This window comes from Podarcis gaigeae, assembly GCF_964106915.1.
Source record: "Podarcis gaigeae genome assembly, chromosome: 10".
Taxonomy (NCBI): Eukaryota; Metazoa; Chordata; class Lepidosauria; order Squamata; family Lacertidae; genus Podarcis; species Podarcis gaigeae.
In genome coordinates this window covers 57005745-57033102 of record NC_139686.1, presented here as the reverse complement: position 1 = coordinate 57033102, position 27358 = coordinate 57005745, and the positions used below count along the sequence as shown (strand labels likewise).

The window sequence follows — 27358 nt, the reverse complement described above, 5'->3', positions numbered from 1 at the left end:
ACTCCTAAAGAGGACCAGAACTGTCTAGCTGTCTAGGGATCTGGTCCAGCAATGGACTCTTAGGGGACGGTTTTTAGTCACCACTGCACCAATGAGTGGTTTTGCACTACAAATTTAAAGAGAAAAAACAGGATTTAGGAGAGGAAATAAAAGGCACTTGGGCAAAAATTGCGAATATATGAAATGAATTTGGTATGTTGTCTTTGCTTGTAACTACAAACTACAAGGGAAAGGGAGATTATCCTGAGGCACAGAATTTTGGAAAACTGCTGCTGTTGAACTGCATTGTTGTACATAGGCTATTGTGGGACATAGGAAGAGCTTTATTGGATTGGACTCTCGGATGGTGACCCAAACAGTAGCAGGCAAAATTAAGGTTACCATTAAGGTTATGGATAATTAAAGTTATCCATAAAGGTTGCCTTTATGGATGTTCTGATACCCATACAGACATGAGATAAGAACTGGGTTCACCCGCCTTCACAAACAATAGGTTACTTAAATCAGTTCTATGTCTTCAGCTGATAAGAGCTTGCATTATTGTCTTCTCATCGTCGCCCACAGGGAAGGGTGGTGGTGTACAAATATATGCCATAGTTTCAACTTGCCAACATCCAAAATGTGTGACATGAGCTTTTGGAGGATGTGTGAAGGAGAAAAAAAATACAAGAATAAACTAGAAATGTGTTGAGTTTAATTTCTGGAACCAAAAAGGACGTCCCCGTTTTCATCGGAGAAATGTTGGAGGGTCCCTATTTTCCGAGAAATGTTGGGGAGGGGGTTGTACTTCAAGTAAGAAAACGATTGCTCAGCTGAGCGATTTGTGACCGTGAATGTTAAAAATCCAACAATGGAGAATTTCCGTGGTGTCCCTCTTTCCTGTGATGGCCCTAAGCACGTGCTTATTTTTCTCAGTAGTTAATCCAGCCTTGCCAATGGCTCCCAGCAAACTCTGCTTAAGTTATAAGGTAATGGTAAAGGGACCCCTGACCATTAAGTCCAGTCGTGACTGACTCTGGGGTTGCGGTGCTCATCTCGCTTTATTGGCCGAGGGAGCCAGCGTACAGCTTCCGGGTCATGTGGCCAGCATGACTAAGCTGCTTCTGGCAAACCAGAGCAGCGCATGGAAACGCTGTTTACCTTCCCGCCGAAGCGGTACCTATTTATCTACTTGCACTTTGACGTGCTTTCGAACTGCTAGGTGGGCAGGAGCAGGGACTGAGCAACAGGAGCTCACCCCGTTGCGGGGATTCGAACCGCCGACCTTCTGATCGGCAAGTCCTAGGCTCTGTGGTTTAACCCACAGTGCCACCCGGGTCCTTGCTTAAGTTATAGCTGTGGGAAATTCAGACGAGGTAAGTATGATCCTACTAACTCAAAGCAAACTACTAACTGCTGCCTCCAGAAAATGTATGTGAAGCCGGATAGAATAACACTTTCCCTTGACGTCAAAGTGATCTGAAAGTTCACACCCACGTTAGACCTGGTTTGCTTTCTCTTGTTATCATACAACACTTCCACCTTTGTTGGCTCAAAACAGTCCTGCTGGAAGCCAGAAGCTTCAGTACCCAGCCGTGTCAAAATCTCTCTTCCTTCCTTCCCCACCTTCTCTGACTGGCTATAGTTTCCTGTTCAAGCGGCAAACCACACACAAACCCTGCCGGCATCATGGCAAGATGCAGCGCTGTTTCGTGGATACAACTCATCTGCTTCTCCAGCGTGCTTTGCAAAGGATTTTTGTCCTTGGATCATGTGCCAATGCTGCTCTGGTCGACACACAGGTGAGACTTTCTGATAAGCCTCAGTACAAAATCGGTCCATTTTAGAACGCTGCTCCTTACCTTTAAAAAAAGCCTAAATCCAAGGGGTGGGAAATTGTGGCCTTCTAGATGTTGCTGGATTCCAGCCCCGCAGCAGCCCCAGCTGGCATGCCCAATGGTCACAGGTGGTAGGAGTTGGGGACTAGCATCATGTAGAGTAGGGGTAGGCAACCTAAGGCCTGGGGGCCGGATGCGGCCCATTCGCCTTCCCAATCTGGCCTGCGGATGGTCTGGGAACCAGCGTGTTTTTACATGAGTAGAATGTGTCCTTTTATTTAAAATGCATCTCTGGGTTATTTGTGGGGCTTACCTGGTGTTTTTACTTGAGTAGAATGTATGCTTTTATTTAAAATGCATCTCTGGGTTTTTTGTGGGGCATAGGTATTAGTTCATCCCCCCCCCAAAAAAAAATATAGTCCGGCCCCCCACAAGGTCTGAGGGACAGTGGACCAGCCCCCTGATGAAAAAAGTTGCTGACCCCTGATGTAGAGGACCATAGGTTCCTTACCCCTAGCTTAAACGGTTTTAAGGCCAGGATATTTGAAGGTCTTAAATCCCTTCCTCTGGGCTTCTGCCTACCTTGACCATTCAGATCCTTAGCACTGTTTCATGTCAAAGGTTTGGTTGGTAGGTATGCAGGAGAGGGGCTCTGCAATGGCATGCAGTCTCTAAGGCTATGCTGAGGGGGAATCTGTTTGTCCCCCTTGTGCCTTATGGCCTTGTTCTAAGACATTTCTATTATGGCACGTTTGATTCTTGAGTCCTAATAATTTAGTATCTGTTTTGGCCAGATGGCTGTCCCGCCCCCACCTCCATTATGATGTGTGTGTTGATTTTAATCTGGCACTACTATTCAGTCACTATATGCACTCGTAAGGTATCAGGTTGGGTAGATATACAGTGGTACCTCGGGTTAAGAACTTAATTCATTCCAGAGGTCTGTTCTTAGACTGAAACTGTCCTTAACCTGAGGTACCACTTTAGCTAATGGGGCCTCCTGCCACCACAATGCGATTTCTGTTCTCATCCTGAAGCAAAGTTCTTAACCTGAGGTACTATTTCAGGTTTAGCGGAGTCTGTAACCTGAAGCGTCTGTAACCCGAGGTACCACTGTATATATATTGCCTTGGACCCCATTTGTCCAGGAAATGGTCTGAGCTATAGGATGGCCATATTTTCATCGGAGAAATGCAACGGAACTGGAAGAACTGAACATGTGATTCCAGGAGGTTCTCCATTCTTGCAGTTCTTTCAATGTGGGCAAGAGGGGTTCTAGATGCCTTCCAGAACTCCAAGGCCCGTAAGAAATAACTAGATGGGGATAAAATGCGATGAGGAAAGGGGTGTATTGCTTCTTCTTTCTGCCTCTGAAGAAGGACGATTCTCTGTGGAGAGCTCTAGCACAGTGTGTGCTCGCAGTAGGATACGTTTTCTGGAAGAAAGCTAATCAATACTTTCTCAGGATTTGTGGGGTGAGGGGCTTGGGTCTGGCACCTTCCATGGGACCCCCTAAACCTGGAACACAGAGGGCATGGCAACATAATTTTATTAAGCTGTATTGACTTGCCTTCTGTGGCACGTTTGGCTGTTAACCAGAATACATCTTAGATATTTTCACTATATGGAAAATGGAAATATTAGCAACTGTTTAGGGCAATGTGCCCTCTGCTGGTTTGGGGGCCCTGGAAAATGGCCTACTTTGCTACCTGATTGAGCCAGCCCAGAGCTTGCTTGTGTGTGTGTGTGTGTGTGTGTGTGTGTGTGAGAGAGAGAGAGAGAGAGAGAGAGAGAGAGGCGCTAAGTGCATTAAAAAACAAACCTAAGTTCTGTAATTTTGAAAGAAAATAGTCAGTTGGGAAAAACAATAATGTATTCTGAAATAACACTGCTTATTAAAAATGAAAATGCTTTCAAGTCCCCTTCGCCCTTTATCCTTATCTGATAATGGCTGCACCTGTTGTCACCACAAACAGGTGAAACAGGAGCTCTTCTCTGTAGAAATAAGATGACCTAGAATTAGAAAACTTCAGTTCATGCAGGTAATAAAGCCAGGCTTCTCCCTGAAGAACAGCCAGAAACTTGCTCTGTGCAGTTTCTTTCTCCTCAATTCCATATTAAAGCCGGTTTATGTTTGTAGTGTGATGCAATCAGGAATCTGTGAACTTTGAATTTCAAGAATCCAACAGCCTGACCTAGGAGGTGTTTGACAACAGGAAGGGGGAGGGTGAAGAAGGTGTGGTTGTCCTTGAAGTATCTCCTCTATTGTGGTGTCAAGAAGCTCTGCTGAGATAGGAAATGACTGCTGTGGTTTGAACTGTGATTGTGGGTTGCACAATCATTTCGTGCATAGTTTCGATGTGCCCATAAAGCAGGTCTGGACAGAGGGTGCCCATATGTTCTATTTCTATTTGAAGACATTATTCAGAAGTGGTCTGTAGTCCTCCAGATTATTTCGGTCTCCAGCTCTCATTATCCCTGGCCCACATGAAACATCTGGAGAGCCACATGTTTCTCATCCCTGCTCTGTTTGAAAGGCCATTCAGTCCTAAATCTGGTTCTCTAGTTGGTCAGGGAGCAGATTGGGACAGAGAAATCTTGTTGGGATAAGCAAGGGAAAATCAACAGTTGAAGACCTGCCAAGATGGTGGAGTAGGAGCAGGAACGGGAGTCCAGAGCCAGGACCCAGGAAGCCGAGAGCCGGGAGTCAAGAAGCCAAGGGTCCGAGGATGAAGAAGAAGGGGAGTTTGGATTTGATATCCCACTTTATCACTACCCTAAGGAGTTTCAAAGCAGCTAACAATCTCCTTTCCCTTCCTCCCCCACCAACAAACACTCTGTGAGGTGAATGAGGCTGAGAGACTTATGAGAAGTGTGACTGGCTCAAGGTCACCCAGCAGCTGCATGTGGAAGAGCAGGGAAGCAAACCCGGTTCACCAGATTACGAGTCTACTGCTTTTAACCACTACACCACACTGGCTCTCATTATCAGGATCAGGAAGCAAGGAGTCAAGAAGCCAAACTCAGCAAGGCAGGAAGCGTGTTTCTGTGGCAAAGAGCCAAAGGGAAATGCTGACCTTATACCCCTTCCCGGCTCTTGCCATCAGGTGCTGTGAGTTACCAATCAGCCTCACCTGTGCGGCCATGCCTTGCCTCTTCAGAACAAACTTAGGAAAGCCCCAGTCCTGCGAAGCCCTACTGATCACAGGGCCTGGCTTCTGCACACACTCCTGACACTCCCAGCCCTATGGGTGACTCTCCCCACCCCTGGGTGCGCCGCCCCAGGTGCCCGAGCAGCTTCCTGCACCTCTGTTTGCTAGCCAAACAGTAAAGGTAAAGGGACCTTTGACCATTAGGTCCAGTTGTGACCGACTCTGGGGTTACGGTGCTCATCTCACTTTATTGGCCAAGGGAGCCGGTGTACAGCTTCTGGGTCATGTGGCCAGCATGACTAAGCTGCTTCTGGCGAACCAGAGCAGCGCACGGAAACGCCATTTACCTTCCCACCAGAGTGGTACCTATTTATCTACTTGCACTTTGACATGCTTTCAAACTGCTAGGTTGGCAGGAGCAGGGACCGAGCAACAGGAGCTCACCCCATTGTGGGGATTCAAACCGCCAACCTTCTGATCGGCAAGTCCTAGGCTCTGTGGTTTAACCCACAGCGCCACCCGCGTCCCTCAGCCATAGAGTAGGTAGGAGCAATTGTAAGGAAGGCCACATGCCTGTTCTTTTGAAATATCCATAGCGTTCAATCAGAGGAAACCTTTGACAGTTTGTATAGTGACAGCCTGCTTTTGTGCCCAGATTGGGAGTGAAAGAAGCTCGTAAATGATTTCCCCCGATTTGACAGTGCCACTCTGACCAATATTTCCCCCTTCCTGCTTAAAAGAGAGATGCGGGCTGTTTTATTTGGCATATGGAATGATCCGGTGAATACAAACAAGGTGAGCTTTCTGACTGCATGGGCAAGAGATTTTTTTTTTTGAGGAATCAGACATGCTAAATTTGAAGATGACATTTCATATCAGACCATTGTTGGGTTGCCACTCCAAATAAAATTCCCTCGGCTAGAAGTGAATTGGGCTGTCACAGTCATATCACTCAGCGAGATGCTTCGGTACCTGTTTGAAATTCCACTAAAGCAGCCGCTGGTTTTAATTATGTACCTCCAACTGCCACCGCCGGCAACCAGAGCATCTTCCATCGGTTTCTAGCAGCTGAATGCAGATCCTGAAATTGTTTTAATTGGGGCATCTGTTTACATGAGACCAAGCAGGAGAGGAGTCTTCTTGTTTGTTGCCTCCTCCTGGTTGAAAACCATACCAAAAATGATCAAAACTCAACAAATCTGCCACTGTTTGGGCTGATAGATAACTTGTGGACTTGCAAGCTCTAAATGTTTGGTTGGCAAATTGTTTGGCTATGTGACTATGGACAGTTGCAGAGTGGGATAGTGATGGTCCTTACCTTTCAGCTGTTTTCTAGATGCCAAGAATAGAATTCCTTCTCCTTTCTCTCAACTAAAGCAGGTCTGCAACCACATAGATCAGCTTTCCTCATCCTTGTGCTTTCAATGTGTCTCTGCCTACCACTCCCATCAACCCCAGCCAGTGAAGCTATGCTCTCAATAGCCTCACCATCGTATGCCCATGCTGGCAGTGGCTCATGGGCGTTGTAGTCCACAGCATCTGTCAGGGGTGGACTTTAGTAATCTTTCATGATATGGAGCCATGCAAGACAAAAACTTGGCGCCCGCAATATGGATCTTCTCAATTTTGTATCTTCTTGGTTGGGCACCCTGTGGGGGAGATCACCTGCACCACCCAAAATCTAGAGGGCAGCAAGTTGAGAAAGGTTGACCTGGAAATAACAACATGGGGGGGGGGGGTTGGTGAAGATTGGTTCCACCATTCGTCTCAAAAATGCAAAACAGTTCTGAAAGAAAACCAATTGTTCTAAGAGAAGGATTCTAAATAGGCCATGAACCCATGAGAAGTAAACTGAGCTGCATTTTAACAATGAATCCTAGCTTTCCAAAAGTTTTCTGTGCTCATATCCCTTCGAATGTAATGTCATTTATTATTTTTGTTACATCTAATTAATTCTGATTCATGTTTCACATATTATTTTTAAATTAATAGCAGATTTTTTTAATTAAATAAAAAACCCTAGGAAAAATCCATCTGTGAGTATTTATTTCACACAAACTTGTGCTATTTTCACACATTATTTAAAACAAAATAGATGGGTGTTTGTTCTCTACAGAATCATTTTAGGTGGTGTTTATTTATTTCTCTGCTCTGATGTGAACCACGTAGATAATTTAACAAAGCCAAAAATGCTACCGTGGTCCCAAAACACCAATGAGCCCTCAGAGATTCTACTAATTAAATTAAAGGAAGAACTTACATCGATTTAGAGAGCTTATCAGATTTATAAAGCCACTTACAGAACCTGTAAAATATAATTATATTATTCTAAATTATATATTTGTAGGACATGCAGATAAACATAATCCCATGTAACCACATATAATTAGCTCCTTCAACCTGAAATCTTATACACATTTAGGAGTAGGGATGGCTGAACTAATTTCAGTTTGCCTCAGTTTTTTTTTCATTTGTTCATTCTTCAGTGCTGTTTGCCACATTTTTGCATCTGTTTATTTTATTTTTTAAAAAGAAACCACACATTTTCATGTACATTTCTCCCACTAAACAATTTCCCTATATCTACAGGTTTTTTCCAAGCATTTCCCATCAATATGATGCATTTTATTTTCTTTCTTTTTGGAGAAAGTGTAAATTAGATAGGATGTCACAGAGCAAGCTTGCCAGTAAACCGCCCAGTTCAAAACTAGTGCTGACTCTTTATTAGCGAAAAATGATCGCCACAGACTTGGCTGAGTGTCAGGCCTTAAGGAGCACAGCACCTCATGCCCTGTAGGCCCTACACCATGAAATCAGTTGCCAAGATTAAAGGTCCCTGCCTCTCCACAGCCATCTATGTCGTCTCCTCTCTTTCCAAGCAGTTGGAGAGTGCACCTGCATGCCTGTCTTTGCTCCTCGCATTTCATGCCTCTTCTGGTTCTGGGAGTCAGGCAGGTAGGGGAGCTTGTCACAGTGGGGTGTGGGAGACACCCGTGACTCTTCACCAGCCTGACTCCTCTCTGCTTCTTAACCTCCCTCCTTTCACTCACCTGCTTCAGCTTCTGCCTCTGATTCTGGACTTCTTTCTGCCACAGGCTCTCCCTGCTCACTAAACCCCGTTACCCCTTCAGCTTCCAACACCTCCTCTTCCTAGTCTTCTCCCTCTTCTCTCTTTGACCACTCATGTCAAATTCTTCCAGGAACAATGCATGGAGAATCAATTCTTCTTTCTTTTTTTCTTTAAAGTACTATGTCAGTTTCCTAGATGTGACCATTTCCACCAAAGAGCCAAAGGGCGACCTACAACAGAACTGCGTTGACATGATATATTGAAGGAAGTCTATCATACAGTCCATTTTTGAGTGAAGGCCATGGCTCCTTCTTCCTCTAGCCCCGGAAAACAGCAAACTATTAAAATCCAAAGGCTTTATGTGAGCAAGCACAGGTGTGAAAGCTGAATAGATTGTAAAGAGGATTATTTCCAAAATGAGCCCAAGTGTACTGACATTCAGTGGTGTCTGTGAATAACAGGAAGAGGACTTTGTGTGTGCCATGCTTCTGTATGCTGCTGCTTCTTCTTCTTCTTCTTCTTCTTCTTCTTCTTCTTCTTCTTCTTCTTCTTCTTCTTCTTCTTCTTCTTCTTCTTCTGTGATTACTCATAGCTTCCATGAACAAAGTTTTAACAGTGAGTCTGTAAGTGACTGTGGAGGCCAATTCTGGATCCACATAGGGACGCGGGTGGCGCTGTGAGTTAAACCACAGGGCCTAGGACTTGCCAATCAGAAGGTCGGCGGTTCAAATCCCCATGATGGGGTGAGCTCCCATTGCTCGGTCCCTGCTCCTGCCCACCTAGCAGTTCGAAAGCACGTCAAACTGCAAATAGATAAATAGCTACCGCTCCAGCGGGAAGGTAAACGGTGCTTCTGTGTGCTGCTCTGGTTCGCCAGAAGTGGCTTAGTCATGCTGGCCACATGACCTGGAAGCTGTACGTCGGCTCCCTCGGCCAATAAAGCGAGATGAGCATCGCAACCCCAGAGTGGGCCACGACTGGACCTAACGGTCAGGGGTCCCTTTCCCTTTCCCTTTCCCTTTCCCTTTACCTGTAAGTGACTGTGGAGGCCAATTCTGGATCCACATGTCCTTCCACAGTGGGGACATAGGTTTCCAGGTGGGAGTTGATCACGGTGTGGGTTTGCCGAATGTGCCTTCCTCTTAGCACATTTCTCCCTTTTGTCCTGAGGTTGAGCATCTTCAAAGCCCATGACACCTTTGGTAAAGGCTGTTCTCTAATTGCAGCACTCGCAGGCCAGTGATTCCCAGTTGTTGGTGTTTATACTACATTTTCTTTGATTTCCCTTGAGAGACTCTTTAAACCTCTTTCATTGACCACCAGCATTACGCTTTCCATTTTTAAGTTTGGAATAGAATAGTTGCTTTGGAAGACGATAATCAGACAACTACACAACATGTCCAGTCCAACGAAGTTGATGTTGAAGAATCATTGCTTTGACACTGGTGATCTTTGCTTCTTCCAGTACACTGGCATTTGTTTGCCTGTCTTCCCAAGTGATGTGGAATTATTATTTTTTGGAGACACTGTTGTTGGAATCTTTCAAGGAGTTGGAGATGGCATTTATAAGTGGTCCATGTTTCACTTTGTGTGTGCCATGCTTCTATATGCAGAGGAGACCAGACTGTGTTATAACTGTAATGGGTTGAGAGAGAAAGTTTGACTCTTTCGCCCCTGTTGCAGCTCCCGCCTCCCAATTTGTGTGCAAACACACCCCAAAGCTGCTATTTTAGTTGGGGGTGGAGCCTCCACTGGCACCATGCAATAGTTTAAGAACCCAAAGTCAGCATCTGGCTGCTTAGTAAATGGTGAGATCAGCAGGGCTTGGCAGATTGTACTAGCTGAAAAATTAACATCATTTGGTAGTTTGATCAGAAGGTTAATGAAGAGAAATCAGTTCATGGCTAAACTGTTCCCATTCACCACATGTAAGGATGATGTGACAACTGAATGTCTGCCACCAACTTCTTTTGGGACTGAGTTAAAACAAGAATATATTAACCAAACTTACATTTGTAATACACAGAAATAATGGTGCAGCCACAGGAGCACCTGTTATAGGGATTTCGTTTTGTTTTGTTACATGTTGTTATTGCTCTCTGGGCTTTCATTTTATACAAAGCTTAATTTTAAAAATCAGCTTGCTTCAGTCTCAGATTTGCTTCAAAGATCAAGAGATTAACCTAGCCTTTGTCAACCTGGTATCGTCCACACGCTTTGGACTACAATTCCCATCAGCTCTTGCCACCACCTGCTGGCTGGGGTCTACAAGCATCTTATCCAGAGGGTGGCAACACAAGAACGGACCTTTTCTTCAATGGCTCCCCTTCTGTGGAATGGTCTCCCCAGGGAGGTTCAACAGGCAACAGGCAAAAAAGTTCCTTTTTAACCAGACCTTTGTTTGTTTGACATCCTATGCCCTTTTAAAAATGTGTGTGTGTGTGTGTGTGTGTTTGTGTGTGTTTTATTGGGTTGTTTTTCATTGTTGTTTAGATTATGCATTTTGTGGTTTCATATTCTGATTTTATCCTGTGAACTGCCCTGACACCTTTGGGTATAGGGCGGTATACAAATTTAATAAATCACCATCATCATAAAGATTACTTGTATTTTCCTCTGTCACCCGTCGCTTAACTATCTGAAGCTGCCTCAAGAGTGCAATGAAGGAATGTTTTCCTTCATCCTCGAAATGATGGATCAGGAAGAACGCACAATTGCTCTCTGCTAGCAAAGTCCTGGTGTGTTTTCTCCTTGCTCTCCTGTGCACTGGGGGGTCATCCTTATGAAAATAAAATTAATGTATGGTTTGTACATTGATTAAGCAAAATGTGCTTTGCAATACCAGTTGCATAATGTTCAACAGTTTCTTCCGTTAAGAACAGAGAGCAAACAATTCAGAATTCTGATGGCTTTCGCTGGTGAGATTTTACAGGTTTATTTATATCTTCTGCTCTGAACACTGTGATAGTAGATGTTTCTTTGTCTGCAAGTTCTAGACATAGCTCTGAAGTAATTTCTAATCTCATGGGCTATGTATGTGCCTATTTAATGTCACCTTCAAAACACAAATGAATTAGCAGACAGTAAATGGAACATGTTTTAAAATGCTTATGGAAGCAGCCCATGGGAAAACAGCTTCATATTGTGTTACGTAACTCCCCTTGCACCCTCACATTAAATGGCTGGAAATCATTTCACCAACAGAATCAAAAGACGATTTACAAAATTATATGCATTCATGTTTTTTTAATATTAATTTTTCAAATATATAAATAGTTCTCAGCCTATGTGTTTGTTTGCATGGATCCTGCCACGAAACTAGCCTACTTTAAAGTTGCATGCTGTGTGTGAGAGAGGGAAAGACATACCTGAGCAGAGATGGAGACATGGATTGTGTGGTTGTGCACAAGTAATGAGAAATAGGGAAATGTATGTGTGTCTGCAGCCTCTGTCTATGGTGAGTGCATGTGTGTGCTCTCTCTGTGTGCAGGAGAGTGTGTGGAAATAATAATAATAATAATAATAATAATAATAATAATAATAATAATTTATTTATATCCCACCCATCTGGGTTATGTTGGGTGCTCCTGAGAATTGTGGGAAATTTAACATGGTAGGTGGTTTTCTGCATTCAGTTGATGCTCTACCTGGAAAGCACCAACATTGTGAACCGCCCTGAGATCTGTGGCTGTAGGCATACATCATCATCATCATCATTATTATTATTGAATATAATAATAATAATTTATTATTTATACCCCACCCATCTGGCTGGGTTTCCCTGAGTGGCTCCCAACAGAATATTAAAAACACGATAAAATATCAAACTTAAAAAACTTCCCGAAACAGGGCTGCCTTCAGATGTCTTCTAAAAGTCAGATAGTCGTTTATTGCCTTGACATCTGATGGGAGGGCGCTTCTCAGGACGGGCACCACCACCGAGAAGACCCTCTGCCTAGTTCCCTGTAACCTCACTTCTCGCAGGAAGGGAACCGCCAGAAGGCCCTTGGAGCTGGACCTCAGTGTCCGGGCTGAACGATGGGGGTGGAGACGCTCCTTCAGGTATACTGGACTGAGGCCGTTTAGGGCTTTAAAGATCAGCACCAACACTTTGAATTGTGCTCAGAAATGTACTGGGAGCCAATGTAGGTCTTTCAGGACTGGTGTCGGCCACTCCCAGTCATCAGTCTAGCTGCCGCATTCTAGATTAATTGTAGTTTCCGGGTCACCTTCAAAGGTAGTCCCATGTAGAGCGCATTGCAGTAGTCCAAGATGGTTGGCCATCTTGTATATTTTCTTTGGTACCAGGAAATGCTCCCTGTTGTTAATAGGTGACAACAGCATCAGTATTTTGTGATTGTGAAGACCTGCAGGACCTAGTACTGACTTCCCATGGTAGTGGAGCTGTGGCAAGCACCAATGACTCTCTCTCATTTTGTGCAATCCTCTACCCCCGTGACAGACATTGTGTACTAGGCCACACACCTCACGGTGGCCATTTTGTGACTGGGACCCTTGGCACCGGTCTCAATTTTTAAGTCTTTATAGCTCATAGTGATAAACATCATCTCTAAAATGTTGTAAATAATATTTTTATTGTGTAGAATTCAGTAGAGAAGCGGAAGGGGCAGCAGTAAGAAAGCCATTTTCTAATTTATCAACATGCAAGCATCGGACCTCTCTCTCTTTTACGAAAAGGAATACATACACACGCACTTCACAAACATCACACACACGTACAAGCTGTTGTGCGAAATTTTCGATCCCGTTAAAATAAAAGTAAACAGCCCTTTGAAAAATTAATTTCTTTCAGATCTTTCCAAGACTTGGCAACCACTTTACATGAAGGGCATGTTATCTCAAAGCAGGAGCTGCATGCATTGCTGAAGCAAGCGCTGGCTTCTCCAGACCCCAGAAATGTCGCCTTGTTTCTTCAAGATGCGGTAGGTGTCAGCAATTTGTCTTGTCTCATAGCCGAGGAGTGCAGCTTGTGTCTAATGAGCCGAGATGTCCCCCCCCCCCCAGCGACCTATGCTATCTTTTTGTTTTTGTTTTTCAGCTTAGTGTGGATGACTTCACACGTTACGCCAGCTCCTCTGGAAATGAGACACCGTTTCGCAATGTTCAGGCAAGCAAAACTATCTCATATGGCGTCTCCCAGCAGTTTTCAAAAGCAAAACTAAACAACACCTGAAAGGAATGACAGAGACATTGCAATTCTGGTAACAGGCTGAAGGCTCTTTCCAGCTTGAGAAAGCAATAGTCGTAAAATAAACTTAAGCACCTGCAATTTTCAGGAAAGTGTTTGAAGTTACCCAAGACTTGCTGTTTCTTCTGTGTGTGGATCTTTGGCAGTGTGGGAGTTCCTCAGCTTCTGAGGGGTGGTTCAGTTAAGGAGATTCTGTCAGGTTCGGGGGAATATTTTGTGAACTAAATTATAGGTGATAACTAAAGGTCGTATTCAACTTAATTTTACTCACTGTAGACCCATTGAAATGAATGAATTTACTCTGAGTTGAATACCTACGTTTCCACTGGAGTTAAATGAATGATTGGTAGAAGAATTCTCATTCCAGCAATAGGGCATATGTTAAAAAACAAACAAACCTGGATGATAAGCAATCTAAATGCTTTAAGGGATGTAGTGATGCTAATTATCCATTTATTTGATGATGCTCACATAGCCATTACCTGAGAGGAAACAGATGGCTCTTTGATCTCCTTTTAACAAAGAGTACTAATGAGTCTGTGTTTTGGAAAATTAACATGTACTGTAACTAAAATAATTATAATCAGGAATGGGGAACCCCAAGCCACGGCCAGATTTCATAGGGATGTATGGATCCGCTCCTGGCCATCAGTTGTACAGTGCGGAGCAGATTAGAAAGGAAAGGACTTTGCTGTTGTAGAATCATAGGATTGTAGAGTTAAACAGGACCACAATGCAAGAACCTTTCACCCAACATGGGGATTGAACCCATTGCCCTGAGATTAAGAGTCCTATGCCCTATCAACTGAGCTATCCAGCAATTGAGGCTGGATAAGATCTGTAAGAAGATCACCTGCGATAAATGTCTCAGAGGTTTTGTGTTCCTTGTAAATATGGAAAAAGTAGTCTGTGCATTTTGCAAGTGCATGCAATTTGGGGGATACAATTGCATCCTGAAGCATGAGGCTTTAAATACAGTACAATAGGACCTGGGCCAGAGAGATGTGGAGATCTGTGTTATCACCTGAACCGCAAGTCACTTCACTGCCTGACGACTGTAATAATCATCGTGAGAGAATTGCGTGGCGAGTACCTGCCTCCCCCCTTGGAAAATAAAGACACAAGACACAGCATTTAAGGTTAATGGGCAAAAAAGGCCACAACTTTATTGATTGCAGGAATTGAGCGGTATTGGCTTAGGTATTGGTTCTGTCGACTAACTGTCTTCAGCCTGATTGCTTGAAGGGTTAACCGCCAGCAGGGGGAGTCCTGCTGATGTACATCAACTAGGAACTCCCCCGGGGTCACCACTCAGGGGGGTGCCTTAGGCCCACACCTCCATAGGCTTCGGACAGGGCAACGCCCCCCAGAATCCTTTACCGGACTACCCTTCAATATGCGGGGCAGGTGATGGCGCTTCCTCCCCCCCCCATCTGCATAACAATACCCTTACCAATGCCGAGGAAGTTGTGACGATTTGCTATGAGGTAGGTGAAAAACCAAATGGCTGGTGCCAATTTGCCAAGTGGAAAAAATTCCTATCAGGCCCCTTGATGGCGACCAACCGAAGTCCATTGCAATGTCAGAGAGCCAAACCTAAGGGCGGGCAGGGTGGGAAACCGGAGCAGCTGGAATGAAGAAGAGAGGGAAATCCTCGGCCGTGCCAGCCCTAAATTGCCCGGGCCGAGTGGCTGGCCAGGGAGATGACGCGTCCGAGGATTCCCCCAGTCTTGTGAGGGCTGTTACTAAGCCCCCGCACACGTGGGGAGGGTGTGGAGCCCACAACCCCACCTCCTCTCCAGCTCGGAAATGGCTTTGTGAGGCTTTCTTAAAACTGCTAGTATGCCACATCATAGGACAGGACCATTCGTAGTTCTCTCTCTCTCTCTCTCTCTCTCTCTCTCACACACACACACACACTATTTTAAACACAAGGTTGACTTTTTCATCAACCTATAAACTGCTTGCAAATCAGCCAATTTTCACATGTACACACAGAGATTAATTAACCCCCCCGCCAATAAAAACATTCAGAAAATTGTGAACACTTGAACATTTTTTTTTTTTAGTTCTGCTTGATGATGATGATGATGATTATCGGGTTGTTTATATAATGAAATTGCATGTCAAATTCTTGTTGAGGATAAAGAGTTTATTTTGCATAATGGAGGCTCTAAAAGACTGTAATCAAGCCTATCAGAGTAAAAAAGAAAAGGAAAGCAATCATTCCTGCTTTAATCATCCAATTCATAATTAACTGTGCTTTGTGCTTACTACAGGAACTTCTGAGAACTTCATCATCTTCTTTAGTCTTGCCAGCTGTGGACTGCCAGGCCGTAAGTCACCTTTCAGGGTACCTCCAAGAAACGCTGAACTGGGCCTTGGTAAATGTAGACAGCAAAGAAACATCCCAGCTGATGGTTAATGGATCCAAACCCAATGTGTTTGTGATAAAGCTACCACTGACCAGCAGGTATGAGGCTATTATTATTATTTATTAAATTTGTATTCCATCTGTAGAAATAAGGATGGACGTGGGAGTTGAATGCATGTGAGCTGTGCAGGAGCAACCAAGCAACCAAGCTGCCGGCTAGCTTTGCAGAGCCTCTTTTTATTAGCAGAAATCAACAGTTGGAAACAGTAGTGAAGCCACTCTGAACTTAACAAATTTCCAGCAAGACACATTTCCAGCGTTAGCAATTTACATGTCAAACCAGGTGCTTCCCCCAAATTTTCCCTTAATACTTGATAACAGCTGCTTCAGCCAGTGTGGTGTAGTGGTAAAGAGCGGTAGACTCATAATCTGGTGAACCGGGTTCGCTTCCCTGCTCCTCCACTCGCAGCTGCTGGGTGACCATGGGCCAGTCACACTTCTCTGAAGTCTCTCAGCCCCACTCACCTCACAGAGTGTTTGTTGTGGGGGAGGGAGGGAAAGAAGAATGTTAGCTGCTTTGAGACTCCTTCAGGTAGTGATAAAGCGGGATATCAAATCCAAACTCCTTCATCCAGAAATCTCAGGGAGTTCACAGCACTCTTGCATGCATGTACAAAACTCTTGTGGCTTTTTACGCAGGCCTTATGTAAGAATCATACATGTAGCAGACTCACTGAAATGAATGAAACTAAGCTAGTCACATTTATAGGCGTTTTCTGTGTAGGACTAGCATTGGATACAGCTCATAGATACAGCATCTCCACCCCCTATTGTTCAGCCTGGATGCTGAGATCCAGCTCCGAGGATCTTCTGGTGGTTCCCTCACGGAGAGAAGAGAAGCTACAGGGAACCAGACGTGAGCACTCCAATTGGAGAACAGCCTTTACCAAAGGTGTCATGGGCTTTGAAGACACTCAAACTCAGGATGAAAGGGAGAAATGAGCTAAGAGGAAGGCACATTTGGCAAACCCTCACCATTGTCAGGGAACTGCCATCGGAGCCAGAGGGAGAGAGAGGGCTCCAGAGGGATTCCGGAGAGCGTCCCGGGATGGGGAGAAGCAGCCCATCTTCTGGGGAAGGAAATCAGCGTAGCACCAGTGGAGAAGGGGGGCAGATGGGGGAATCAGCGAGGTGGTCCCATGACTCCTCGCCGGGGTCCAGCGGGGAGAGCACGGGTCCTCCGCTGCCCACACCCTCCTTGCGCAGAAGGCTTCTGCGCGGGGAGAGTAGGCGGAGACTAGGCGTCAAAGAGCTTCTTTGCTGGAAGAAGTTCAAGAAACGCCCACTGACGGATTCTGCCAGCGATTGAGACAGCCATGGGCGAGTGGCTGTCCGGACGGAAAAGGTTCACTCAGGCAGCCCAGCCAGGTGTGGCGCCAGTTTACGCATGAGCAACCCCTAAAACCATTACAACCATGATCAACTCCCACCCAGAAACCTATACTGCCACTGTGGAAGGACGTGTGGATCCAGAATTGGCCTCCATAGTCACTTATGGAATCACTGATGGAATCCAACTCCCATCAGCCAGCATGACCTCTGAGCCAGACAACTCCCATCATTCTTGACCACTGGCCATGCTGCCAGGGGCTGTTTAGAGGTGTAGTCCAAAACATCTGGACTACAAGTTGAAGAAAGCTAATCAAGGATTTTGGGAACTATAGTCCAACAAGTTCCAGAGAGTCACAGCCTCCTCCATTCTGTGTTACGGTGTAGACATGACCTTTGAGAATCATCTTCCAAGCTTCCTGGAGATGACGGATATTGAACCTGAGTCCTTGCACATGCAAAATTTATGTGCTATGATTGATCTATGGGCCTTTCCCTAAGGGGAAGAACCCATACCACTGAGGAACAATGTTAGGAAAAACAACAGCCAAACACATTCCATATTATTAAATTTTCCAAGTGCATCATTTGAATAAAGCTGGGAGGCGAGTCATTCATCTTGACTCCTATTGCCTGACACCAAGAAACCCGCAAAAATAAAATTGGTGGCACATTTGCAAATGATAAATGGATTTTTTAAAAAAAGGAACCCTGAGCAATTCTGCGAAATCCAGTATCGTCTGAGTAAACAGAAAAAAAAGATATTGATATAATAAAAATGTTTTAGATGTGCTGTGTCTCTTTCATTATCCGTAACCTCCTAAGGTTCTGTTTACCTGACTTACACCATCATTTGTTGTATGTTAAAAGTCAGCACAGAGCGATTTTTCACCTTCATAGTAATATGGTGAACCTGCCTTCTGAATATTTTATCCTCTGGGACAACCACAGAAAAATGAAAGCACTCCAACCGGCGGGTAAAATTATTGCCTTATCATGTAGCATCATATTCAGAAGACAATTTCATGTCTCACATTTTCTTAAAGGCTTTTTGGAATGACCCCTGAGAATTCACATACACATGCATGTATGCTCGCATATACACAACTCTGAATGGTTTGAGAGTGTTTCTTGTGATTTTTATCCAAATGCACCACCTTGCAGTGCAAAGCAATCGCTTAAAAACCTCACCTATGCAAGCACTTCCACAGTTATTGCCCTCTACCATATCCCAATGCACACGACACGCAGATACCATACAGCCAGTTTCCTCCAGAGACACATGTATATCTAACGTGTGCTGGAATTCAACAACATCCTGTGAGCGCACAGCACAGGATCCTCACCTCTGGCTCCAAGAAAAGGCGGCACAACTTGAGAGAACCAAGTGGCAATTTAATGCATCCTTAGCATGAGTTCAACTTGGCTAAAGTTTGGCAGTTTTGCTTGCCCAAGAAGCTTGGCTAGACCTGGCTAGTTTGGGAGGTATGCTTGGGGATAGTTGCATTGTCCCTTTCGGAACAACTCATGTAGTTTTGGTGGCATGTGGGGAGGCATGTCAGCGCCAGTCTCCCCTTTACAGAGGACAGCATTTCCATTGCAAGAGTTATCGGGAAGTGCAGTTCTCGATCTAAAGTCCAAATATGGTTTAAATGTAGAGAACTATAAGACAGGAGAACAGTAGGGTCCTTTAGGTTACTAATCAACAGGACACCTACCCAGCGGTGGAGGAAGCCTCTCGGGCAACTAGGGCAGCGTGCCCAGGGGCAAGGCGAACCGCCCATAGGGGTGGGGTGAACTGCCCATAAGAATGCCCATAGAAGAAGAAGTTTGGATTTGATATCCCGCTTTATCACTACCCAAAGAAGTCTCAAAGTGGCTAACATTATCCTTTCCCTTCCTCCCCCACAACAAACACTCTGTGAGGTGAGTGAGGCTGAGAGACTTCAGAGAAGTGTGACTGGCCCAAGGTCACCCAGCAGCTGCATGTGGAGATGCAAACCCAGTTCACCAGATTACGAGACTACCGCTCTTAACCACTACACCACACTGGCTCCCTCCCACAGGGAGGGTCAGGATGGGCAGCACCCATAGGGACGTATGGGGCACACGACACCCATAGGGATGGGATGGGACGGGGGTGTGGCGCCCATAGGGACAGGGCGTGCCATGGGGCCTCAGCTGTCCTACATCTGGGGGTAAGAGGCAGTGGGCGGACAGCGTAGAGTGTCACGGTCCAGTTTACAGGCGGTCAAAGTCCTGGCGGAGGACGTCCAGACCAGGGGCAAGATGACGGGGTGGGAGCAGGAACGGGAGTCCGGAAGCCAGGAGTCTGGAAGCCAAAGGTCAGAGAGCCGGGAATCAAGAAGCCAAAGGTCCAAGGATCAGAAAACCAGGAGTCAAGAAGCCCAAGGCAGGAAGCATGTTGCTGTGGCAAAGAGCCAAAGGGAAATGCTGACCTTATATCCCTTCCCGGCTCTTGCCACCAGATGCTGTGAGTTACCAATCGGCCTCACCTGTGCAGCCACGCCTTGCCTCTTCAGAACAAATTTAGGAAAGCCCTAGTCCTGCGAAGCCCTACTGGTCACAGGGCCTGGCTCCTGCCCGCACTCCTGACATAGGGCCCGTGGGCACCGGAGACACATGGCTTGGGAGTGCTGCAGGCCCCACAGTGAATGCTGCCCGCCATTTTGTCACCCCCATCAGTGGTGAAACCCGGGGTGGGCTGCACCTATCGCACCCCTTTCTACGCCCCTGCACCTATCTGTTCAAGGGCAACATCATGGCCCCTATTTTTCTTGGACTAGATATACTAAAATTACGTATTATGCAAGATACCTAGATTGCATTGAATGGCTCTGTTGGACTACCCTGAATGGACTTGTTAATCTAATATAGACATTTCTGCCTCCCTGTCTTGCTCTTCAAACATGATCTCTCATTATAGGCTGTCCTATAGGCGTTGTCAATAGTCACATTACGTAAAGTCATTCAATGGAGGCATAAATTATTGAGTCTGACAAGGATCTGATTATCTGTCTTATCCAATACCAGCTTGTTCTTCTGTCAGTTTACCCATCGTTGGATTTGTTTTTTAATCAGCTTTTCCTTACTCAACAGCAAATTACCCTGAAAACATTAGATCTCTTAGGAAGGCAATCATTGTTAATAACAAATCTAAGTTTTAAGGGGCCAGCCTAAACACAACACATTCATTGTTTTTCCCCATGGAAAATTTTATTAAATTTTTAAACAATAAAACAAAAATTGCAAGGCAACCATTTCATCAAAAACAAGAAATCTGGTATAAACATTTACATCCAGTTTATATAATTTATGGGTTGTGCAACTCTTTCTACAATATGTTATCCATAAGAGTTCTCAATGTACATATCCTCTCCACAGGCTTTATTGAGATAAGGGGGGAGAAAAAGACCCCCTTATTAACATATGCAAAAAAGGGAAGCCATATGTTGCCAAAATTGCCATTTTTTGTTATCCTTTTCCATACCCTCCAACATAAAACAAAGGAAAATCGGGGTGCGCTTTTTGGGGGGCTGTGCTCCTGTGTAAGTTGTGATTTTTTGAGAACGCACCTCCCCCAATTACTCACATTTCGGGGCTGAGTTCCTGTGGGAGCCAGGTGACTTGTGTGAGAGCACGCCCCAGACCCCAAAATAGGCATCTTGGAGAGCTGTGCTTTAACAGGAGACAAAACAAGACATCCCAGGATCCAATCAGAAGCCAGGATGGCTCCTGTAATTCCAGGGTGTCAAAGTGCAACAGTTGAGGGGCATACCTTTCATAGCTCTTCTATGTCACAATGTGGCATGAGGGAAAAGGTTAGCCGCTCTTCCCAATTCCATGGTCCCAATCTGGATAATCCCCTCCCCTCACTAAATAGCCTTGGGACCGTGATGTTGGGGGGTGGGGGTCATTAACCCTTTATCTCTCACCACTGTCCAATTGCCATTTTGTATTCTCCATTTTGCAATCTCTACCCAAGACAACTGGCATCTTTCGGAATTAAATTAAACCGCTGATTGAATATTAGATTTCCAGCCCTGGAGTTATCCTTGCATTCTATATGTGATCTGATTTTGCAGCCCGCCCCTCTTTCTGGAATACTGTTCCCTTACTGAGTCCCCTGGATGCTTCAGTTTGGAACATGCCCTGTCTAGGAAAGCTAAAATCCTTAATTTTTTTTTTTTAAAAAAACCCCAGAGCTACCGGTAAGTTGTCCAGTTGTTATATTTCTGTGCTGTTCTTTTTTATTTCCTGTGTTTTCATTTTCATTCAAATCATAGTAGTATCGTTGTTTCAACTGCAAGTGGTAGGCCATGTCAGTATTCTTCCCCTTCCAACATTTTAATTTTCTTTCTTTCTATGTTTCCCATGTAGGACGAATGACCTATCCACTCGAAAGGAGCTCCTGGAAAATGGTAAGTGAAACAATCCACAAGTGATCCAGGTTGTTATTAACAATTAAGCATGAAAGATCAGCATTCAGGGGGAAAAGAGGATTTCATGCATATTCCCTTGCTAGAGAAGGAATAACGTGTACAAAGTGAACAGAGATCTAGTTGCAGTGGATCCACTGTGATCCGCACCTACTCTGTGGATATGTGTCCCATAGCTGTCAATGTTTCCCTTTTTTACAGGGAAATTCCCTTATTCCGAATAGGATTCCATGCAGGAAAAGGGAAAAGTTGACAGCTATGATGTGTCCTCAGATACCATGGTTCTTATAAAAATCCACTAAGTTCTTCTTGGGGTCATATGCCAGTTGAGTTCAATAATAAGCAATTGTACTTTTATTTAATTAATTAGTACATCAATATCTCCATCATAGAGCTCAAGGCATGAAACATTACAGTTTCCCCAAATTCATGGTCAATGGTCAGTGATGTCAGAAGTTGTAGACCAACAACATATGGAGGAATACAGATCTCATCTTGTTTTAAAGGAATTTTTTAACCACTTCATGTGTTATCACCCCAGTTCACATGTCAACCAGATTCATATCTTAGCAAAAAATTGAGCTGCCTGAATAGTATTTGGGCAGTGCTGGTGGTCTGCCTGCTTCATCTAATCTTTCCCTCACTTCAACTTACTTTTTAATAACTTTCAATAGTCACTAACCCTCTGGACCTTTTCTGAAACATTGTTTTGATCGGGGAAACTTAGATGTCTTACTTTGCTTTTGTGATTTGTCAAGTACATTGTTTAACGGTTAATATTTCAATATAAATGAGCACGGACACTTCTTTACTACCTGAGAATTGTTGCCTTCCAAGATATCGTAGCAATTTTGGGTGAACTTAATGACATTGTTAAGCAGTTATAATAAATTTTATGTCTACAGACAAAATAATTGGAGAGTATACTAAGTCTTTGCAGCAACAAGGAATTGAGTCTGTGGCCATTTATACAGCAAGGCAACCTTCAAAGGTGAGTAGAGTCCTCAAATGTTTGTCATGTGGTAAGACAGCAGATATAGTGTTTGATTTTCCCCATTTCACAAGTGTTGTGTTCGCTGTATATTATTTTGCTCAGCAAATGGGGTGAGACTCTGTGCTTAAAGTCAAAGCAACCTAGGCTTCTAGCAAGAAACTTAGAATATGAATGTTACTAACAACGATGAACACTTTAAATATAGCACTAATGTTCTGCCATAAGGATTAGGCAACTGTTATGTTTTGGGTGAAGGGACAGTCCCCACGTCATGACTTCAAACAAGACACAAGATTTGGTAAGAAAAATGAAATAAGATGGGTTATGTTTTTACACTGGTAGGGTTATTGACCCCTGGAGTGCTCTCAGACAGAAAAACAGATGGCTTCTAATGTGCGCACACAGCTGTGAGGAAACAGGAGCTGCTCGTTCATTTAAATATTGTGGAGACAACCATTCACTCATCGCCGTATTGTAATGCGACATTTTATGAAGTTAATTGGTTAGGCCAAGGCTGGGCTCCCTGATGGATATCCTCCCATCCTTCTTTACCATTGATGATGATTAGAGGTGAAGTTCAACAACACCCGGAGGACCAAAGATCCCTCAGCTGGGCCCTGATCCTGCAGAGCTTCCTGTGCTCATTATAATATGCAGAATTCATGGATTTAGCAACTTTCTCTCACCCCCTGTTTTTCACTTGTCCTTCTGCAAACCTGAAGGTTTCCCGAAGCCTGCTGGTACCTCCATTTTGTACATAGATGGTGCTGTTTTGTTTTTCTACATGAGGATACAGACTCAGAGTGAATTAACAATTCGTCTACAGCAGCATTCTCCAACCCAGTGCCCTCCAAATGTTGGATTACAACTCCTATCAGCCCTAGCCAACATGGCCAGGGGTCAAGGATGATGGGATTTGGAGTCCAATAAAACTTTGGAGTCCATCAGGTTGGTGAACTTCAAAACCTGCAATGGATAATCCAAAGTAACACACAGTACAGTGGTACCTCGGGTTACATAGGCTTCAGGTTACATACGCTTCAGGTTACAGACTCTGCTAACCCAGAAATAGTACCTCAGAATAAGAACTTTACCTCAGGATGAGAACAGAAATCGTGCTCCAGCAGCACAGCAGCAGGAGGAGGCCCCATTAGCTAAAGTGGTGCTTCAGGTTAAGAACAGTTTCAGGTTAAGAACAGACCTCCGAAATGAATTAAGTACTTAACCCGAGGTACCACTGTATCTGGTTCCAGAGACCTAGTAGTCTCTTAGCAGAAATCTCTCAAAAAAGGTTGGTGGTCCTTAATTTAAGTGATACTGCAATGGACGGAAACCAGAACCTTCATTCATAATCCATTACTGATGTACATATTTTATTTCCCCTTCCGATGAAGGCATTGTTCAGTGCCTGAAGAATTGGAAACGCAAAATTAAACTTAAAGTCTTTGGTTAAGTGATCTTTACTGAGCATCACAGACCTCACAAATTTTATGTGCAGCTGAGGTCAAGATGGGCATGAATCGTCTGATTCGTGGGTCAAAGATAATGGATTAATTCCAGAGTAACAGAGTAGCATCATGGAGAGCTGGTGAGGTGACTCTCTGTAGGCTCTTTGAATATACTGCAAAGAGTTCTGCAGGCATATATCTGCTGCTGGTGATATTTTCCCCAGTAGTGTGATATGAAGGTGGCGCTGTGGGTTAAACCACAGAGCCTAGGACTTGCCGATCAGAAGGTCGGCGGTCTGAATCCCCGCAATGGGGTGAGCTCAGTCCCTGCTCCTGCCAACCTAGCAGTTCAAAAGCACTTCAAAGTGCAAGTAGATAAATAGGTACCACTCCGACGGGAAGGTAAACGGTGTTTCCGTGTGCTGCTCTGGTTCACCAGAAGCGGCTTAGTCATGCTGGCCACATGACTCAGAAGCTGTACACCGGCTTCTTTGGCCAATAAAGTGAGATGAGTGCGGCAACCCCAGAGTCGGCCACAACTGGACCTAACGGTCAGGGGTCCCTTTACCTTTACCTTTAGTGTGATATGAGACACCCGAACAGAGCATTCTGAGGGTTGATTGAAGGGAGGGCAGAAGCGGCCTTCGATCCACGGGGTTTAAAGCTTCTTCATCCCTCCAACAGGCCCAAGATTGGGCTTATCACCTACATCAACTTGTAGCTGTCATAGTTAATTTATTAGCTTCAGTGGGTGTGAAATTTTAAAAATGAGATCTTATGGGGCAAATAAGAAAATCCCCACCTCCCATCCTGGTCAGCATGACAGCCAATCTGCCACTTCCCTTCCCTATGTACCCCATTGGTTTATTCTGCTGATCAGTATAATTTAGTTCTCATTCAAAGGTGGGTGGGGAATCCTGACTTCAGCCCCATTGATTTCATTGGGAACTATGCACTTACAATCCTAAGCATGTCTGCTAAAAAGTAAGTCTTATTTAATTCAGTGGGGCTCATGCCCAAACAGGTGGGGTTAGGATTTCAGCCTTAGTTTGGCTCCAACAGATGCAAGGGTAATTCATCTACTGTTATTTTCAAAGCATTATAAGTGCTGGAGGGGAGAAATGAATGCACGGGAGACAGACGAAAGGGAACAAGGCGTCCCATCCATTCCCCAGCTTTTTTTTCTGTTTTCCTTGAGCACTGCTTTACATTAAGAAACTAAATTTTAACTTGTAGCTGTAGACAATATACTTAATTATTTCCCAGCTGGGTCAGCCAGAATCCTACATGCAAAACAAAGCAGAGTTTAAAATAATTACAGCAGAACTGCTTCAAGCTGGCTGAAGCTAGCTGTGCGTTACTCTGGGGAAAGCAAACATCAGTTTGACTAGATAGTAGACGGAACGGCGCAGAGACTGTGAAATATGCTTGTTAGTAGTGTCTTGTTATTCATTCTGTGCGATAGTCCTATATTTGGTAAAAGGAAGAGCACTAGTTTCTGCACTGGAATTTTGTTGTTTGTTTTTCTGGAACAGCATCTCTTTTGATTTTGATAGTATCTTGGTTTTCTTACAGTGATAAAGGGGGATTTTATACCCATTATGCCACCGTACTCTTATGAAGGTTAGAGGCAAAGTGTACACAAATGGGTAGGCCAGCAATGACATTTGTTCTCATTTCCTAGCATGACACCCGAAAAAAATCCAGAGCGGATACTAAATTGGGGAATTTGTCACTATAGCAAGGAGAAGGTTAGAGACAAGGTCTGCTTCCAGATGAGGGGCTCTTAGTTGTGAGCTACACACAGGATTGCAATAGACTTTCAACACTTTCTCCAGGAGTGGGGAATCTTTTTCAGCTCGAGGTTCACATTCTGTTCCGCGACAGGAAAAGTGGACAGGAAAACGAATGTAAATTGGAGCAGTAGGCTAGTTTGTTGTTGTTGTTTAGTCATTTAGTCAGGTCCGACTCTTCGTGACCCCATGGACCAGAGCACGCCAGGCACTTCTGTCTTCCACTGCCTCCCGCAGTTTGGTCAAACTCATGCTCATAGCTTCGAGAACACTATCCAACCATCTCGTCCTCTGTCGTCCCCTTCTCCTTGTGCCCTCAATCTTTCCCAACATCAGGGACTTTTCCAGCTAGTTTTACACATACTCAAACAGCCCTCTCTGTCCAGGGCTGCCTTCGGATGTCTTCTAAAGGTTGTATAATTCTAGTGGTACCTCTGGTTGCGAACGGGATCCATTCCAGAGGCCCGTTCACAACATGAAAGGAATGCAACCTGCGTCTGTGCACGCACGGGTCGCGATTCACCGCTTCTGCACATGCACGTGGCATCATTTTGCGTGTCTGCGCATGAACGTGGCGAAACCTCGAAGTAACCCTTTCCGGTACTTCCAGGTCGCCGTGGGACGCAACCTGAAAAAACATGAAGCAAACGTAACAAGAGGTATGACTGTACTTATCTCCTTGGCTCGGGGGTCGTATAAGTCTGTATGCTCCAACATTTCTCCCATGATAATAGGGACGTTCTTAGCAAAATTGGAACATTCGGGGATCAAATCAGAAACTGGAACGGCTTCTGTAAATCTTGGGAAAAGTAGGGACACTTGGAGGGTCTTTAAGAAGCTTTGTCAGAGTTCAAGGACATATTCAAACCAGGCAAAGTCACTCAGGGAGATGCAAAACAGGGCTTCTGATTAGCGTAGCAGAGACAGGAATATGGTCTGAGGACCAGAGTCCAGAAGTCCAGACACAGAGGGCTGGAGGCCCACATTTGGCCCCTGGATCGGAGGTTCCCAATCCCTGGTGTACATCCCACTATGTTCCGTCCACACCAATGGGTGTGATTTAGGCTGTATTCTTTGAAAGCACTATGAAACCACTTCAATCAGCCATGCCTTTGCCAAATAATCATGAGAGCTGTAGCTTGTTAAGGGTGCTGAGGCTTGTTAGGAGACCCCTATTCTCCTCATGGAGCCGCATTTCCCAGAGTTCCCTGGGAACAGGGATTGGTTGCTGAGCCACTCTAGGAATTGTAGCTTGGTGGGTGGGGGGAGAAGGGTGTCCCAAGAACTTTCCGCACCCCTAACAGATGACAAACCCAGGGTTCTTTGTGGGACTGATTAAAGACTGATTATAGTGGTTTCATAGTGCTTTCAGTGAATGGTGTGACTGTGGCCTTAGTTGCTTTGAAACTCAGCACGCTATAGTCATTGCTGTGGGTGGCATTTTATGACACCCCATCACAGATGGGAGTTGTAATTCAGCAGCATCTGGGAGGTCAAAGTTTTCCCACACCTGATGTACACCTGACACACATACAGTCATACAGGTGCAGAGTTTGATCACAGAATCTACTGAACTTAATAATAATTTTATTATTTATACCCCGCCCATCTGGCTGGGTTTCTTCAGCCACTGTGGACGGCTTCTAGCACAT

General features: G+C 44.7%; 1 protein-coding gene across 1 annotated transcript in view; it reads left to right on the top strand.

Annotated features, from left to right (window-relative positions):
* Positions 1–1355: 1355 nt before the first annotated feature.
* Positions 1356–27358, top strand: part of LOC310825650 (V-type proton ATPase subunit S1-like) — a 45105-nt gene continuing 19102 nt past the window's right edge. Inside the window, exons 1-6 of the mRNA XM_083699558.1 lie at positions 1356–1781; positions 12853–12982; positions 13099–13167; positions 15528–15721; positions 21413–21453; positions 22377–22462. Of these exons, the coding sequence (XP_083555684.1) occupies positions 1669–1781; positions 12853–12982; positions 13099–13167; positions 15528–15721; positions 21413–21453; positions 22377–22462 (633 nt within the window). The 5' untranslated portion in view covers positions 1356–1668. The remainder of the gene's footprint in view (positions 1782–12852; positions 12983–13098; positions 13168–15527; positions 15722–21412; positions 21454–22376; positions 22463–27358) is intronic.